Source organism: Schistosoma haematobium, chromosome 3 (genome assembly GCF_000699445.3).
Source record: "Schistosoma haematobium chromosome 3, whole genome shotgun sequence".
Classification (NCBI taxonomy): domain Eukaryota; kingdom Metazoa; phylum Platyhelminthes; class Trematoda; order Strigeidida; family Schistosomatidae; genus Schistosoma; species Schistosoma haematobium.
In genome coordinates, this window is record NC_067198.1 from 3,516,984 (window position 1) to 3,532,938 (window position 15,955).

Consider the following 15,955-nt stretch of genomic DNA (forward strand, 5'->3'; position numbering starts at 1 on the left):
ATAGATAGTAGTTATTGGTCAGTAGAAATCCTTATGATAAGTTTTCCTAATTGAATGATAGATTCGGTTTCTGAGCTTTTCTAGTAACCTCCCACCTTAGACTAGATCTATACAGCAACTTGAACATGAATGGAAAGGCACAAAATATGAAAGAAACACTTTACTCCAAAAGTTCATTTATGTACAGAAAATCTAGGGTTTTTATAGTATTTTAGATGTCCTTAGGTTTCCCGAAAATTCTGGAATGTTACTGAACATAGTAGCAGTATGAGTAATCATCCAGTCAGAAACTCAACATGTGACTTTTCATTTTTTAGATGTTTCTGGCTAAACTTCTATTGAATGCTGGTTGGATAAGATGATTCTCAGTGTTTTCAGAGCCTTTCATGGAGTTTTTCAAGGAGTTTTCTAGATCTTCCCACCATCTTTTGTTAGCGTAATTTCACTTGACATAAATTTTTATACTTGATTGGTTAACTTATAAGGCTGTAAAAAATTATTCTCCTGATATATTAACAACTATTATGATGTAGTCTTTTTTGTTAAGATGTTATATGTCATGACTATTGACTCAGAGAAACTAGTTTTAGCATAAATGAAAGAAAAGTTGAACAAATCTTTCCATTGTATTACTTAATCAAGTGATAATACGTTTGGTATTGTTTGTTTGAATCTTTCCATTGATGTTCACGTCTGCAATTGATCAGTCTCACGTTGGCATATGTGCGTCTTGTGCGAACTGTTTTGATATTGACTTAAGTCACAAGCTTTATATATTTACGGACACATCGCTTCAGCTATGAAAATAGCACAGTCTCTACAAAATCCTTATACTGATAATAATTATGTTCACATTAGTGATTAGCTTCAAGAAAAAATTTCCTTGAGTTCTAGTGAGAAGCTGTGATCAGTGGAGTTCAACCGTATTTGTTGTGAGGCGGTTAATTACAGAAGACAATGGAATATGGTCGCGCAATATCGTGGATTGATTAAAGTTACATATTAACACTTTTCGATACCGGCTCAGTGGTCTAGTGGTTAAATGTTCACATGTAATACCGAAGGTCCCAGGTTAGAATCCCACGTAGTTGATTGTTAAAACAAACAAAGAAGCAAATAACTTGTTGATATATCTAGATGACAGGAAACAGGTAGCCCAGATATTCAAGCATACCGGTTTATCATCTTATCAGTTCGTTATACATAAACATCTAAATAACCTATTGTTCTAATTAGTTATCCAGTTAAAGTATTAGGTTACTTAATACAATTAGTTAATATTGAATTTATACCTAATTACTGCATTTTACTATGTGAAATTATGAAAGATATATCAGTGAATAAAAATATAGTCGAATTCACGAGTCAATCTAATCTACACTACTATTATAAACCTTAAAGTAGTGAATGACCGTTTCATCCTAGAATGGAAATACTGAGCAATGTGCATCCACGTGGAATTCTAACCTGGGACCTTCGGTATTACATGTGAACATTTAACCACTAGACCACTGAGCCGGTATCGAAAAGTGTTAATATGTAACTTTAATCAATCCACGATATTGCGCGACCATATTCCATTGTCTTCTGTAATTAACCGCCTCACAACAAATACGGTTGAACTCCACTGATCACAGCTTCTCACTAGAACTCAAGGAAATTTTTTCTTGAAGCTAATCACTAATGTGAACATAATTATTATCAGTATAGGGATTTGGCAATATACATGGAAAAGAATATACGTTAATGAGATGTCGATTCTTGAACTGCTAATATCTAACCGACGATCACTCAATATGTTATCGTCAATATCGATCAAGAAATAAGAAACGAAAACTCGTTCAAATACTTTGTGTTAAGAATTCCATATTGCACCAAAAAGGTTGTATTGAATAAAGCTGTATAGTAGTTTATTCTTTTTGTACTCTTCATTCTTCCTAACTGTTATAAGACAACACTGTTTCTTTCACAATTGATTAATCACTGATTGGCAATCAATGTCGTGTTCATCAGGTCCTTCTTAATGTAAATCAAATCCTATCGACCATGTCGCAATGTGCCTAATAGTCTAGGTGACTCAATATTGCGTGCAATATGTTGAGATAAGATGGTGGTTGGAGGTAATTAACAGGAAATCCTAAACCTAGATTTCGTGCTATTTGGCACTTGTCAACAAAGTATACCTGTAATCTTAAAAGAATTGATGCTGACGAATGCCAAATAGCAAAAATCCGGGTCCAGGTTTGCCTGTGGATTACCTCCAACCACTATCTTATCCAAAATAGTTTCTTTCTTTAACTCAGGAAGTTTTAATTAGTCAACAAAAGTTTCACTTCTAAGTCAATGGAAAAAAAGAAATCTTGAAAAGCTTTTGAACGTCTAACTTTATACGTTCATGTATATTTTACAATTGAAGAGTTATTTAACTCTTTCACACATAACTCGAGAAGTATTCAATCAACATTCAGATTATTGGTGTTGTTCCGTACTACACTTATATGTTCACTCTAATAACTAAATGATTTAAATAGAAAAACTATCTGACATGTTTATTGGTGAATAGTTTAGCTTTCCGTAGTTGTTACCATAAATTATAATATTGAACGTATAAAACAATAAAAATGATAATTATAATCAGAAAGAGTCAATTGAAGATAAACCACCAATAAAAAAAACCTAGAAGCACTTGATGGTCATTTCATCCCAGTATGGGACTCGTCAGCAGTGCATATCCATGATCTCGCCTCGCGAGATTCAAACCTAGGACTTATCAGTCTCTCACCCAAACGCCTAACCTCTAAACCATTGTGCTGGCCTGCATCCAATTGTGATCTAACTTCAATTGATTCATTAATTCAACTATTATAATAATAATTAATAGATATTTAATAATTGAATTCATAAGTCAATGAAAGCTAGACCACCAATAAAAAATCTAGAAGCACTAGATGGCCATTTCATTCTTGTATTGGACTTCTCATCAGTGCACATCCACGATCCCGATTCTCAAGATTTGAACCTAGGACTTATCAGTTTCTCACGCGAACGCTTAACCTCTACACCACTGACCTAGCCGACATCCAACGGTGTTAATATCTAACTTCAACTAATCCATCAAATCGATCGATAGTTAGATTACATAATATTAATGTTGGTTTCATTGATATTCATGTATATACATATATATAGTCAATATAAAATGCATATTACCATAACATTATTCTTTCCATAGAGTAATGTACTTCTTCTTGTTTGATATAAACTATCTATATTATTATTATTATTATTAGTAGTAGTAGTATCTGTAATTGATGAGTCTGATAATGTAGAAGAATTTCTAATTTTTTTGAATGTTTTATCAATTTTTTTATTTTTATTATCATCATCAATAGTTACCATGTGAACTATCTGTAAATTGAAAAAAAAAAAGAAAATTTTAATTTTATAGGAAAATGTTACACAACTTCAGTTAAATAGTAAGTAAATGTTTAAAATGAAGAATTTAGGTCCCGATAAGTATAATGAATGGTAACGTTGAGGATCCATTTATGAACGAATATTATACGTATACGGTTTAGTGTGTAATTATTAAATAATTAAACTATTCATATTCATTTTCCTTGTATGATGAGTTTTATTTTGACCTATGAACTATTATTGTACAATTTACCATTCTTGAGTTATACCCAGTCTATTAATTACTATCTCCCACATTCACAGTCACATTTGGCTAATTCTTGTGCAAATGTTGTATCCTAATTTATGGTATGATATGGCCTGTTTGGTTGGTATATAAACCAAGTATGTTTGAAATAGAATGATTCATATCGCAGAGTCTGAGATTGGTGTTCTGGACTCAACAGGCAGAGGTAGGCATGAAACAGGACCAATAAGGACTCTAGGCTGTTCGTACGTCTTTTATACGTTACTGGTCCGATCGATAATTCACTGTTCTTTAATTGGTGGTATCATTACGTTATACATTAAAAGGGCACATAGACCACAAGTTATGACAGTTAACAAATTGATATACAGTATTTAGTGGCTCTATATCTAACTCTAATTGGATTGTATTATTGATTGTTATCGAAATACACAGATTGGCTATTCTCACATATTGAGATGGTGGAGAACATTTGTAACTCAGGTCGATGATTTTGATGGAGTTTCGTTCTTTGAGCTGGATGGTTTGGTCGTAGAGCTTTCATCGTTCTTATGAACGACATGGTCAGTAGGAAAAACGTCAAGTAGAAGTGAAGTGTACGAATTTCTCCACATGTTCACAGCTTGTCTTGTAAACGCGGTTCTTGTTGACCTTAAACTCGTCATTGTTTAGTTCTTTTTTGGTTGTATAACCCATTGGTTTGATTTTTGTTCTTATGTTTGTGCATAACTTTGCTGATTTGTTGATCAATTGGATCGATTTCAATGTGCTTGTTTACTGACTTGAGTGACAAGCTTCTAAAAGTTCTCTGGTGTTTTTGGAATTGCTTCTATCCAAAATCTTCAGATTTTTCCAGTCGAATGTGTATCTGCAATTATCCGCGTGCATTGATATAAGTGAGAACATGTCATGGCGTTTGACTACTAATTGATATTCATTCAGGCGAAGATGAAGAGGGCTCCCGCTTCATACAAAGCGCACCAATCAACATCTAGGTGTACAGGACAAGCTGTGAACCACTTGTAGGGGAATTCGAACACTTCATTTCTACTTAAAACTTGTGCTGATGATGCCATTCGAAAGAACGATGAGAGCTCCACGACCAAACCATCCAGCTCTAAGAACAAAACTCTATCAAAATTCTCATATATAATTTTAGACTTAAATCTCGTTAGTGCATAACGGAGTTAAAGTAGTCAAACACGAGAATGAAATTTTGAATACGTTTATTGCGTACAATCATTGATCCAGTCAGACAGTCGGGGAGACGAGGAGAAAGAAACGAATAGGAGAGAGAGTGGAGCGAAACGGCATGACATGCAGTGGAGAAGGCATATGAACCTATTCAATTTAACCAAACATTAATCGATACTTATAATCAGACAAAAGTAGGTTATGGATACGTGATGAATAGGATAAGATCTGTACACACATACGCTCATATAAAAACAGCGAATAATTGACAAGGTGTTGGGACGGCTTCCGAGAATTATGACGGAGCCACCAGAGGCCGTAAAGGAGCCTAACGGTTTCGATTCAATCAGAACGTGATATAGCTTTCCTGAACATCAACGTGGCATACAACGATTGGACATTAGCATAACATCCCTTTTGCGAGTTGACTGAATTATAACGTTGATGCAAACAAACGCTAATATCTTTAAATATACATGATTTTCTGTACATTTTGATTCATAACCAATAAACATTTCTCCAGCCTTCTTCTATTTTCTGATTTGCGACTATAGGGTTCTATACGTTCTAGTATCGCAGTTTTACACCGTGTTTTGCGTTAATCAAATAACGAACATAACACAAGATCAAAATGTGACTAAAGAATAGTGATTAAATTGACCTGTTCGGAATCTAGAATAAGCTATGTGGACTTAACATAGCAACCGATACTACAAGATGATTATCTGAAACTAGTTTCATAAAAGGAAATCGAGAAATATATTTCTGTATTTCTCTTATAAGATAAGATTTAAAGGTCAACTTTGTACTATTATTTACTACAATCGTAAGCAAAGTAATATGTGATGTGTGCTACTTATGTCAACAGTAGTATGTAACATCAACCGAAAATGGAATACCTGGCAGCAGAAGGTTGAGAAAATCGAAGAGATGAGAACGAGAACAGAGAGTGACTGATATAGAAACGAAAGAACAACAAAGACTGACAGATATTTTTCAAATGAATTAATTGCTGTACGGTTCTCAGATTTTACCAAGATATTCTGTAATATCTCCACTCGCATTCTCGTTGATTACAATATGTATAAGTGCGACTAAAATGTCATTCAAAGTGAATGATTTCCACTTAATAAATGATTCAACGTATATACATATATCAGGTTAATAATTTCAGACTACAAATTAATATGATACAGCTCAGTAAATCCGAGGATTGGCAAAGCAAGGACAGCATTCCTACAGTTAAAGAACATATGGAACTCAGAACAACTGTCTGTCAACCAATATCAAAATCTGAACCTTTAATGCGAATGTCAAAACATTTATACTGTACGGAGCTGAAACTTGGAGAAATAATATAATCATCATCAAAAAAGTACAAGTATTTTCAATGGTTGAAATCATGAGTCCATTGAAGCTAGACCACCAATGGAAAACCTGGAAGCACTGGACGGCCGTTTCGTCCTATTGTGGGATTCCTCAGCAGTGGGCATTCATGATATCGCCTCGTGAGATTCGAACGTAGGACCTATCAGTCTCACACGCGAGATAGGTCCCCATGATCTCAACCATCGAAATTACTATCACAGACACAAAAACCTTTCTGGTACGAGTATTTATAAGTAGTTGTCTACGCAAGATACTCACTATCCATTTGTCAGATACCATTATCAACAATCTACTGTTGGAGAGAACAAACCAGCTTCCAGCTGAAAAGAAAATTAATAAAAGACGATGAAACTGAATAGCATACATTGTGGAAATCATCGAACTGTATCACAAAGCAAACGCTAACTTGAAATCCTGAAAGCAAACGGCAAAGTGAAAGGCCAAAGAACACACTTCGTTGAGAATTAGGAGTAGACATGAAAAGAATGAATAACAACTGGAAAGAATTGAAAAGGCTTTCCTAAGACAGTGTTGGATAAAAGAGTGCTGGTTAGTAACCTATACTCTTCCACGAAGTGTAATATGTGTAAATAAGTAAGTAAATGTATAAACTGATATAATTAGAAGTTTATTTTAGAAATAAATACTTACGGGTGAAGCTTTTAATGGAATATAACCATTTTTATTTTGATTTGTAATTGAAGTGAATCTTTGCCTTTCAATTAATTCATTTGCATGTAAATTTAACCAATATGAATCTTCATGAATACCTGATGTATAATTAATTGCACATGGACCTCCTAAATAAATAAAAGTAATCAGATATTTGTGAAGTATTCATTAATAATTATTACAATAGTACATTATCTACATTCAGATACTAATTTACTTTCATTACACTTGTTGTACAGTAGGTAATATATCCTAGTCAAGATTAAATTGCAGGTAACCTCTGTGAATTATTAATGGATGAATATTAGATATAGATTCCTATTATCAGAATGGGTTTTGTGGAGATTTTTAGAAATTTCACTGATTGAAATCACGAGTCAATTGAATCTCGCAGGATGCGGGATCTTGGATGCGCACTTCTGAAGAGTCGCATACTAGGACGAAACGGCCATCCAGTGCTTCCAGGTTTTCCATGGTGGTCTTGCTTCAATTGACTCATGATTTCAATCAGTGATATATTCCTATTGTATAATCGTTTAGTAACTAGACTGTCTATATCCATATTCCTCTTGTTATAGGCTTCATTTCGATCTATACACTCTTATTATATGATTTATTATTCTTAATTTATGTTCATTTTATTTATCACAGTCTCCCACGTTCAAAGTCACGTTTCGGCCAAATCTTGTACAAATGTTATTTTCTGTATGATGGTTTGATGCAGTCTGTTTGACTGGTATATAAACCAAGTATGTTTGAAATAAATGCTTCGTACAATCGGAAAAGATATTGATGTCCTGAACTCAACTGGAACAGTTAGTCAGAGAAAAAAGATCAATAAGGAGTCCAGGATGCCCATACTGGTCGAATACAGTACGAAGATTGAATAAGTCGTATTTCGGTTGGTGAATAAATCATGTGATAACTAGCCAGGCTTGAAGACACAACAACTTTATAATACACAAGTGATTTTGTCTTCGGCATTAGTAACTTTTTCCAGAAAACTGACTAGATAATGGCAAGGTATAAATTACATGAGATGCAAAATATCATACAGAAATGTTGAACTCTGTCAACATTTATGTAATAGAAATTGTTTTAACGATTTGATGCAACGGATTTACGATAATGAATAGAACGCTAATGGATATATGAATGCAATGACATTGTGTGTCCAAGTGATGGCAATTCACAAAACCTTCTTATCGACCAAAACACTTGAATGATTCAGAATCACAGACATGACCGTTAACCGGCTGAATAGGTGGTTCCTTGCCCTCACGTTCAGTCACTTTTCGGCTTGATCTTATATAAATTTTATTTCCTATTTGATGGTTTGATGTAGTCTATTTGACTGGTATATAAATCAAGTATATTTGAAATAAATGATTCGCATATTGGAAGCTGTTAGTGGTGTTCTGAACTTAACTAGAAGGGCAAGTCAGGGAAAAAGACCAATAAGAAGGTTAGGCTACTCATACCAGAGTTTCGTTTGACAGTCTGGTCCGAGCTTTTTCAAGAAAATATTTCCATGCCAGGCGAAAATTCAGATTTTTTCGCTGAGATTTTACAAATACATTCTTCCACTTTAATGTCTCACATCAACTCGGCGCCCAAATACTGTGAAACTGTTCAATCAAATTTAGATGAAAGTTCTTATTCATTGACAAAGTGTTTGCAATCGATTGATCACTGGATGGTGATCAATGTCATATGTGTCAGGTCCTTCTTAGTGCAGATCAAATCTTATCGACCATGTTGCGATGTGGTCAATAGTCTAGATGACTCGACATTATGTCACTATGTTGAGATAAGATTGTGGTGGTCACCACTCAGTGATTAATTGATTTTAAATACATCTCAGTCCTACAGGAAGTCAATCGTTGCCCAGATATCCCAATGATAACTTTTCTGACTGTGAAGTTAGGTGACATGAGATCGAATCCATCAGGTAGCATCAGTTCATTCAAGATTACAGATACACCTTGCTGACGAGTGCCAAGTAGTACGAAACCTAGGTCCAGGGTTTCTTGTCGACTACCTCCAACCACTATCTTAATAGCAACGTGTATTATGAAAGATAACGGCAAATATTATCTCACTATACATTCAACTATGCTTTGATTATCATTTGTAGTTACAAACAGTGAAATTGTCAAATCTGTAGAAGAATAATTGATGAGTTTTTGCTACTAATTTTATTTCACTCTTCCTGAAATTGTTTCATGAAGTACAAAACGATTAACTCATTGCAATTAACGCCCTACTCAAAATATGAGGCCATCGTTTCAGTAGTATTGAAATTATTTTCCTCTATATAATAATTTCTTATGCCTAGTTATATATGTTAATCTATCAAGAAGCTGATTATTTAAAAGTTCAAATAAAAGCTTTACACTAGTAGACATAGTTTCTTCCTGGACTACAATTTGTATATATTGAAAGCATTTATATACGAATTTATACATCAAACCGGAATCAGGAAATCGCAACAGTCATCACACCTCTAACACTACCACTGATCCTCTGGTACACGATGGAATCCCTTAGTCGACTGCCAACATCCCTTCCATTTTCACCATCAGTTCTTCTTCTTTAACTTTTCCCCATGCATTATCACTACTAATTATCCAAGTCTCGTGAAACCGCCCTTTAAACTACTTAATGGAGCTTTCAGTGTTCAGACCAACAGACTTCTCTAGATATCATACCGAAATCCTGTCACATCGATGTAGACTATCTCCAAGACATGTACACAGGATCCAGATGAGTCATTTACTTGACGTCATGTAGTTGATACAGAGAACCGGAGCGATTTACTCTCTACATATCTGGAGATTTGACTGCCAGCTCGCTGATGCAGATGTAACACCAAGCTCACAAGCCGTTATAGACTAGATCCAAATAGACAGTAACTTCCGAGCTGTTTGACTAAGCGGGGAAGTAAGAATAAAAAATGCAGAGAAATGCTCATTTGATTTATGTGTGGGCTTAAAATAACAATTGACACTATATTTATCTCAGGAACAACTAAATAATCAGTAATGTTTATCCCAAGGTGACTCGGCACGATATTCAGGCAGCTGGGAAAACAGCACTGATATTCATGAATAACTGTAACCAAAAGTTTAAGAAAAGTCGATGGATTTCGACAGCATCTACTAAACTTATAGATGCTTGGAAGCTCTTCCTATTAGGCTACGTACACTTTGCGGATCAAAGGCATTTGAAACATAGTCTGAAAAAATATCTACAAAATGATCATGAGCAGAAATGCCCAACGAAAGCAAAAGAAATGGAAAGTGTGGAAGTGATAAGCAACAGAAGACAACTTTTCAGGCATATCGAGGAATCAGGTATCAAAACTTCGAAAGATAATAAGATTATTGTAGAAAAACTGAAACGATGACACACTTTCAACCTAGGAAACTGATTTAGTTGGTATAAGACTCTGACGAACAGGTTAAATGCTTTTAGGTTACCCTTTGGTTTCCAAATTTTACTAAGCAACCTAAATATAATAAAAATATGAGCTCCCTAATTCCCATGGTGGTAGAAAACTTCGTAGCTGATCTACATCGAGGAAGTGCTACAGGCTCTGATAAAAAATGCACGACGGATTTTCGATGTTAATGGCTCAGTTTTACCAGTCATGTCGACGGAGATATTCGCTTAAGTCTAGGAACTGAACGTAACCCTATTTCACTGGTCTTGATCGCTGATCAGCCCAGTCTATAAGAAAGAACAAAAATTATCTTATGATAAGCACGGAGGAATCGATTTCACTAATATGATGTCCTAAATAGTAACTGCATTGATCAAACATTGCCTTATTTGGGCTTATGAAAAGCAAACTCAGGAAAATCAGGTTGATTTCGGAAATGGATTTGGATTTAGATACCTAATATTCACCCTTCGGCAGGTTTTAGAACACGGATATACTCACCGCTTCCCAACCATAGTTGTATTTCTCGGCTTTAAGGCAGAGTTAAGCAATGTCGTTCGACATGTTTTACGGCAATGTCTGTCATTGTAAGGTGCACCAGAGAAGTGCATTAACCTTAAAACAAGCTTTCTACTCGAACATCACAGGTCGATTTAGAAACTATCTCTAACTGTCATTGGAATCGATCACTTCATGTAATGTTCATCAGGGTTATCTGCCTGGTTAATTTTTGTTTAAATTTAGCATAAACATTATTTTGGAGATAACAATCTCACCGTCTGACATATCAGTAGTTGATCTCTAGTCAGGAGATTTTCTTTTTAATTTATAATACTCAGAGCCAGAGGTAGCCGAACCGAAACATGACATCTGTCCATGAAGACACTAACCATTGGGTTGGGACACGTAGGTAGGTTTAGACAACCTAGTTGAGATTCACATGATTATCATAACCAACCAATAGAAACTCTAAATAAAATGCTCAAAATTGTTCACAATTTTGTATGGACATTCACTCTTTGTCTTTCCTAAGACCCTAAACTCTTCAGTATCTAAATATCTTTACTCATTCCATTAATTTATGTTTGCTGAAATGCTTAATATTTTTTTCTTTCACTGTTACTGTTACTACCTTTACTAACCTGAAATTTTTCTTGAGAATTTCATCGCACAGTTCCAAGGCGGTGTGGAAACTTGAACCAATGTAAATTAACACAAGGTTCTACTGTCTTCCTGACTTATTGAGTGATTGACACACATAGAATATACTGAGAAAAGAGTCGCTTTAATTTATTATAATTTTTTTATGTAAACACATAAACATTGGTACAAAGGGGCACCGAATATATATTCTCCACACAAGTCACTTGATTTGTGTATGGGCTGTGATACTGCCTTGGTGCCTAAATCGAAACAGGTGGTTTCCTTATTGGGCCACTCCTTCAGCCTTTGACCTAAAAATCTGGTCCACAAGGCAGTAGAGCATCGTAAGGAGATGCAGTCCCATGGTAGCCGGTGACCAATGATTGGTTCATATGTCATTTTTTTCCTTCAAGATACAGGAATCCATGTGCACCATTGCTTTGGAATTAGGGATTTTCAACTCACCTGGGTGGATCCTCCATGTCCATCAATCCAGTTAAAGCGCTGCAAATTTGCTTTTTGTCCCCTTAATTTCCTAAACAAAACCGCCGCCGCAAAAATGCAATGAGTAGTACGTCCCTGGAAGTGGCTGTATACACGTGGCTATGTGAGAGCATTTCGAGAGGGAGAGCTGACTCTCCCTATCCTTGGTTTTACCAGGACGTTTGGAGACAGATTCATAATTTCAGTTTCGTATATCAAGATAAAAAAGTTCAAATTTCATAATTACCCCTTATAAATAAAACATTGAAAAAGACTTATTGAACTTACTAATCAAAGATAAGAATACATTCACATCACATTGATTAGCCACAATGCTATCAGAACTGTAAAATTCTCTACAATGGAAAAGAAATTCTGTATATATATACATAATGAATGAATAATATTTTATATAATATATCTTTATTTAATAATTGAATTCATGAGTCAGTTGAAGCTAGACCACCATGGGAACCATGGAAGCACTGAATGGCCGTTTCATCCTAGTATGGGACTCCTCAGCAGTGCGTATCCATGATCCCATTACGCGGGATTCGAACCCAGGTCTTATCAATCTTTATTTCTAGTATGACATTTCAAATTAGAGATAGTAGTATAACTTGATGAACAGAAATGAACTAAAGGACTAATTCATATCATTAGCTAAGGGGTATATATATATGGCCTTCCTTTTTTACTCGCATCTTTTTGCTCAAGTAGTCATCTGGGGGGTGGTTGTAGCGTGGAACGTTGTGTTTCAGTGTCAGATCTCGGACCCCATCCATCATAAGCATGCATATATGAATTGATATACGTGCATATAACATTTACAATGTGATCAAGTGTATCAGTTTCTATAGGTGACTTACTGTATGTTGCGAAGTGACCGAGATTGATATTTTCTATTCATTGAGATGCTACGAATATTATATCATTCTCAGTCGCTTGTTTATGTTCACATTGAGATTCAAGCCCAGTACACTTTGCTTCAAATAACGAACGCGTTTTTCACCCAGCATTAGAGTCCTGTAATCAACATAGCTTGTGCAATGGGGATGAATTTCGTTAGTCAATTATAATTGTTTAAATCTTCCAATCGTTGATAATAAGGATAGAACTTTGATCTGTCCCATCTGGTATACTTCTTTATTGAACGTCCTGTCTCAATACTGTCATTAATCGATTGAGTTGCTCATTGGGTAATATAATAAGCGTTCGGATCAAAAGGTAATAGGTTTGAGCCATTGTATACATATTAACATTGAGATACAAGTGCATCTACATGATGAACCCCAGATAAGATCACAGATTAACAGCCTGGATTCTGTAAGGATTGGTCGTACACATACTGAAAAGCGATACTACGGATCATTATTGAGCAATCACTTGAATGGAACGCGTCACTATACATAAAGTCCTTTGACTATAAGAGTTAGACAGCATGGATAGAAGAATCTCATAGGACCTTCTTCAACACTACAGTGTAAGTACGTAAGCCAGGATAAAACTCGCATCCTGGATTACAATCCTAACTATTATCCATCATTACTTAAAAATACTTATGATTTAATGGTAATACTAAAACAATCCACTTGAGATATAGACATTTTAGAACAGACTAATTGAGAAACTAAGTACTTAAGATCAAAAACATAAATATTCAAACACTCATAAATGACTAATATACAATCAAAATAATCATATTTTATTACTTTGCTCTTGAACATATATGTTGTACAATGGGTTCAAGTAGTTTCTCTACAAGTGCAAAATGAATCCATTCAATATTTGAATTGTTATTATTAATTCTGTAAAGAAAGGTAAATGAAATATGTAGAGATTGTTTAGTAGATTTACCTAACAACAGCTTCAATTATATGTTCTCTAAGTAGTTTCGACCTATTTGTTTGCCTTTTGGTTTAGTTACTAAGTCAATTAAACATGTCTTTCTTCAAGTGTTTTTGTTTAATATTCAAGTAGGATAGATTATAGTCATCAATGATAGAAATGTGTAGATAAGATTTCTAGGTTTTGTTTGAAATTATCTGTTATATCCCGATGGGAATAATGAATGGTTACTTTGGGGATCCATTTATGGATCAATACTATGCGTATATTTGTTATGTAACTAAACTATTCATATTCATGTTTCTCTTATCATAAGCTTTATTTTGACCTGTGAACTATTATTATACGATTTGCCATTCTTGAGTTATGCCCTGTCTGTTAATTACTACGTCCCTCATTCACAGCCACTTTTGGCTAAATCTTGTTCAAATTTCAATGGTTAGAGATCATGAGTCAGTTGAAGCTAGACCACCATGGAAAACCCGCAAGCACTGGATGGCCGTTTCGCTCTATTGTGGGACTCCTCACCAGTGCGCATCCACGACCTCGCCTCTTGCGATATTCGAACCCAGGACCTACTGGTTTCGCGCGCGAGCACCTAACCACTAGACCACTGAGCCGGCCGGCATCCAACGGTGTTAATGTCTAACTTCAACTAATCCACGAGATTGAGTGACACACCCACCATCGTCGTCAGTGAGTTACTATCTCACAACAAACACGGTTGAACTCCACTGGTCACTACTTCTCACTAGAACTCCAGGATATACCTCGTGAAGCCAGTCACTAGTGGGCATATGTTGCCTAATATCAGATGGTTTTTGTGAATATCATAGTAATTTCAATGGTTAAGATCATGAGTCAGTTGAAGCTAGACCACCATGGAAAACCTGGAAGCACTGGACGGTCTTTTCGTCCTATTGTGGGACTCCTCAGCAAATGTTGTTTCCTATTTTATGGTATGATGTAGTCCGTTTGGTTGGTATATAAACCCAATATGTTTGAAATAAATGATTCATATTGCAGAGGCTGATAGTGGTGTTCTAGACTTAACAGGTAGAGGTAGACAGGTATCAGGACCAATAAGTACTCTAGGTTACTCGTACTTGTTTTTATGAGCTATTGGTCCGATCAATAAACCATTTTTCTCTAATTAGTGACATTATCACATCATACATTGATAGAGGCACATAGGCCACAAGTTCTAACAGAATCTTAGTTGAAAATTAAGTTTCCGCATAGAATATTACATAATATTATTCGTTTTCTTTTATAATCAATCAAAATTACCTTAATTTTGTATAAAATTTCTTTCCAGATAAGAACTTTTTATCATTTTCTTTATCAAACTTATTTTTATTATTTTCTGAATAATGAAAAAGTTTTTTCAAATTTGATTTATTTTCTCTTTTTATTGATTGTTGTTGTTGTTGTTGTTGGTGGTGGTGGTGCTGGTGCTGGTGGTCGTGGTCGTTGTCACGGTGATCAGATTGTGAATTGTTTCTATGATTATTTTCAATTGGATTGAAATGTTTTTCAAATTTATTGATTATTTCCATAGCTGGTTCACAGTGATTTGAAATTTTATGTAATAATGTATAAGTTGATATAGTTTGATTGAATAGAAATGATGATGTTTTTAAACCAATTCGAAGACAATCATGAACTAATGCTACATAGAAATAAGAAAGTATATTTATGGGTAGATTAGAAAAGCCTTTCATATAGAAAACTATTCAATATTTTATTATATTAGTTTTAGTGAAATTAAGTAGATATTCCAACATACAGATGAATCCAAGAGTCAATTGAAGCTAGACCACTATGAAAAACCTGGAAGCACTAGATGGCTATTTCATCCAAATATGAGACTCCTCAACAGTGCGCATCCAAGATCTAGCCTTGTGAGATTAGAACCCAAGATCTATTGATCTTATGCGCAAATGCTTAACCTCTAAACCACTGAGTTGATATTCAACGTTGTTAATGTTTAACTTCAATCAATCTACAAAAATGCGTCACCGATCACCATTGACTTCAGTGAGTTACTATTTCATAATAAACTCGGTTGAACTTCACTGGTCACGGCTTCTCACTAGAACTCCAGGAAATACCTT

At 34.9% G+C, this 15,955-nt stretch overlaps 1 protein-coding gene across 2 annotated transcripts in view; it reads right to left on the reverse strand.

Moving 5' to 3' along the window:
- MS3_00004827 (uncharacterized protein) overlaps positions 1–15,955 on the reverse strand; it is a gene marked incomplete at both ends in the record, with an annotated part of 58,190 nt that overhangs the window by 35,912 nt on the left and 6,323 nt on the right. For both annotated transcript variants that reach the window (XM_051212792.1, XM_035729893.1), the window contains 5 exons: positions 3,211–3,408; positions 6,899–7,047; positions 12,279–12,346; positions 13,703–13,798; positions 15,129–15,510. In XM_051212792.1, coding sequence (XP_051068708.1) covers positions 3,211–3,408; positions 6,899–7,047; positions 12,279–12,346; positions 13,703–13,798; positions 15,129–15,510 — 893 coding nt within the window. The remainder of the gene's footprint in view (positions 1–3,210; positions 3,409–6,898; positions 7,048–12,278; positions 12,347–13,702; positions 13,799–15,128; positions 15,511–15,955) is intronic.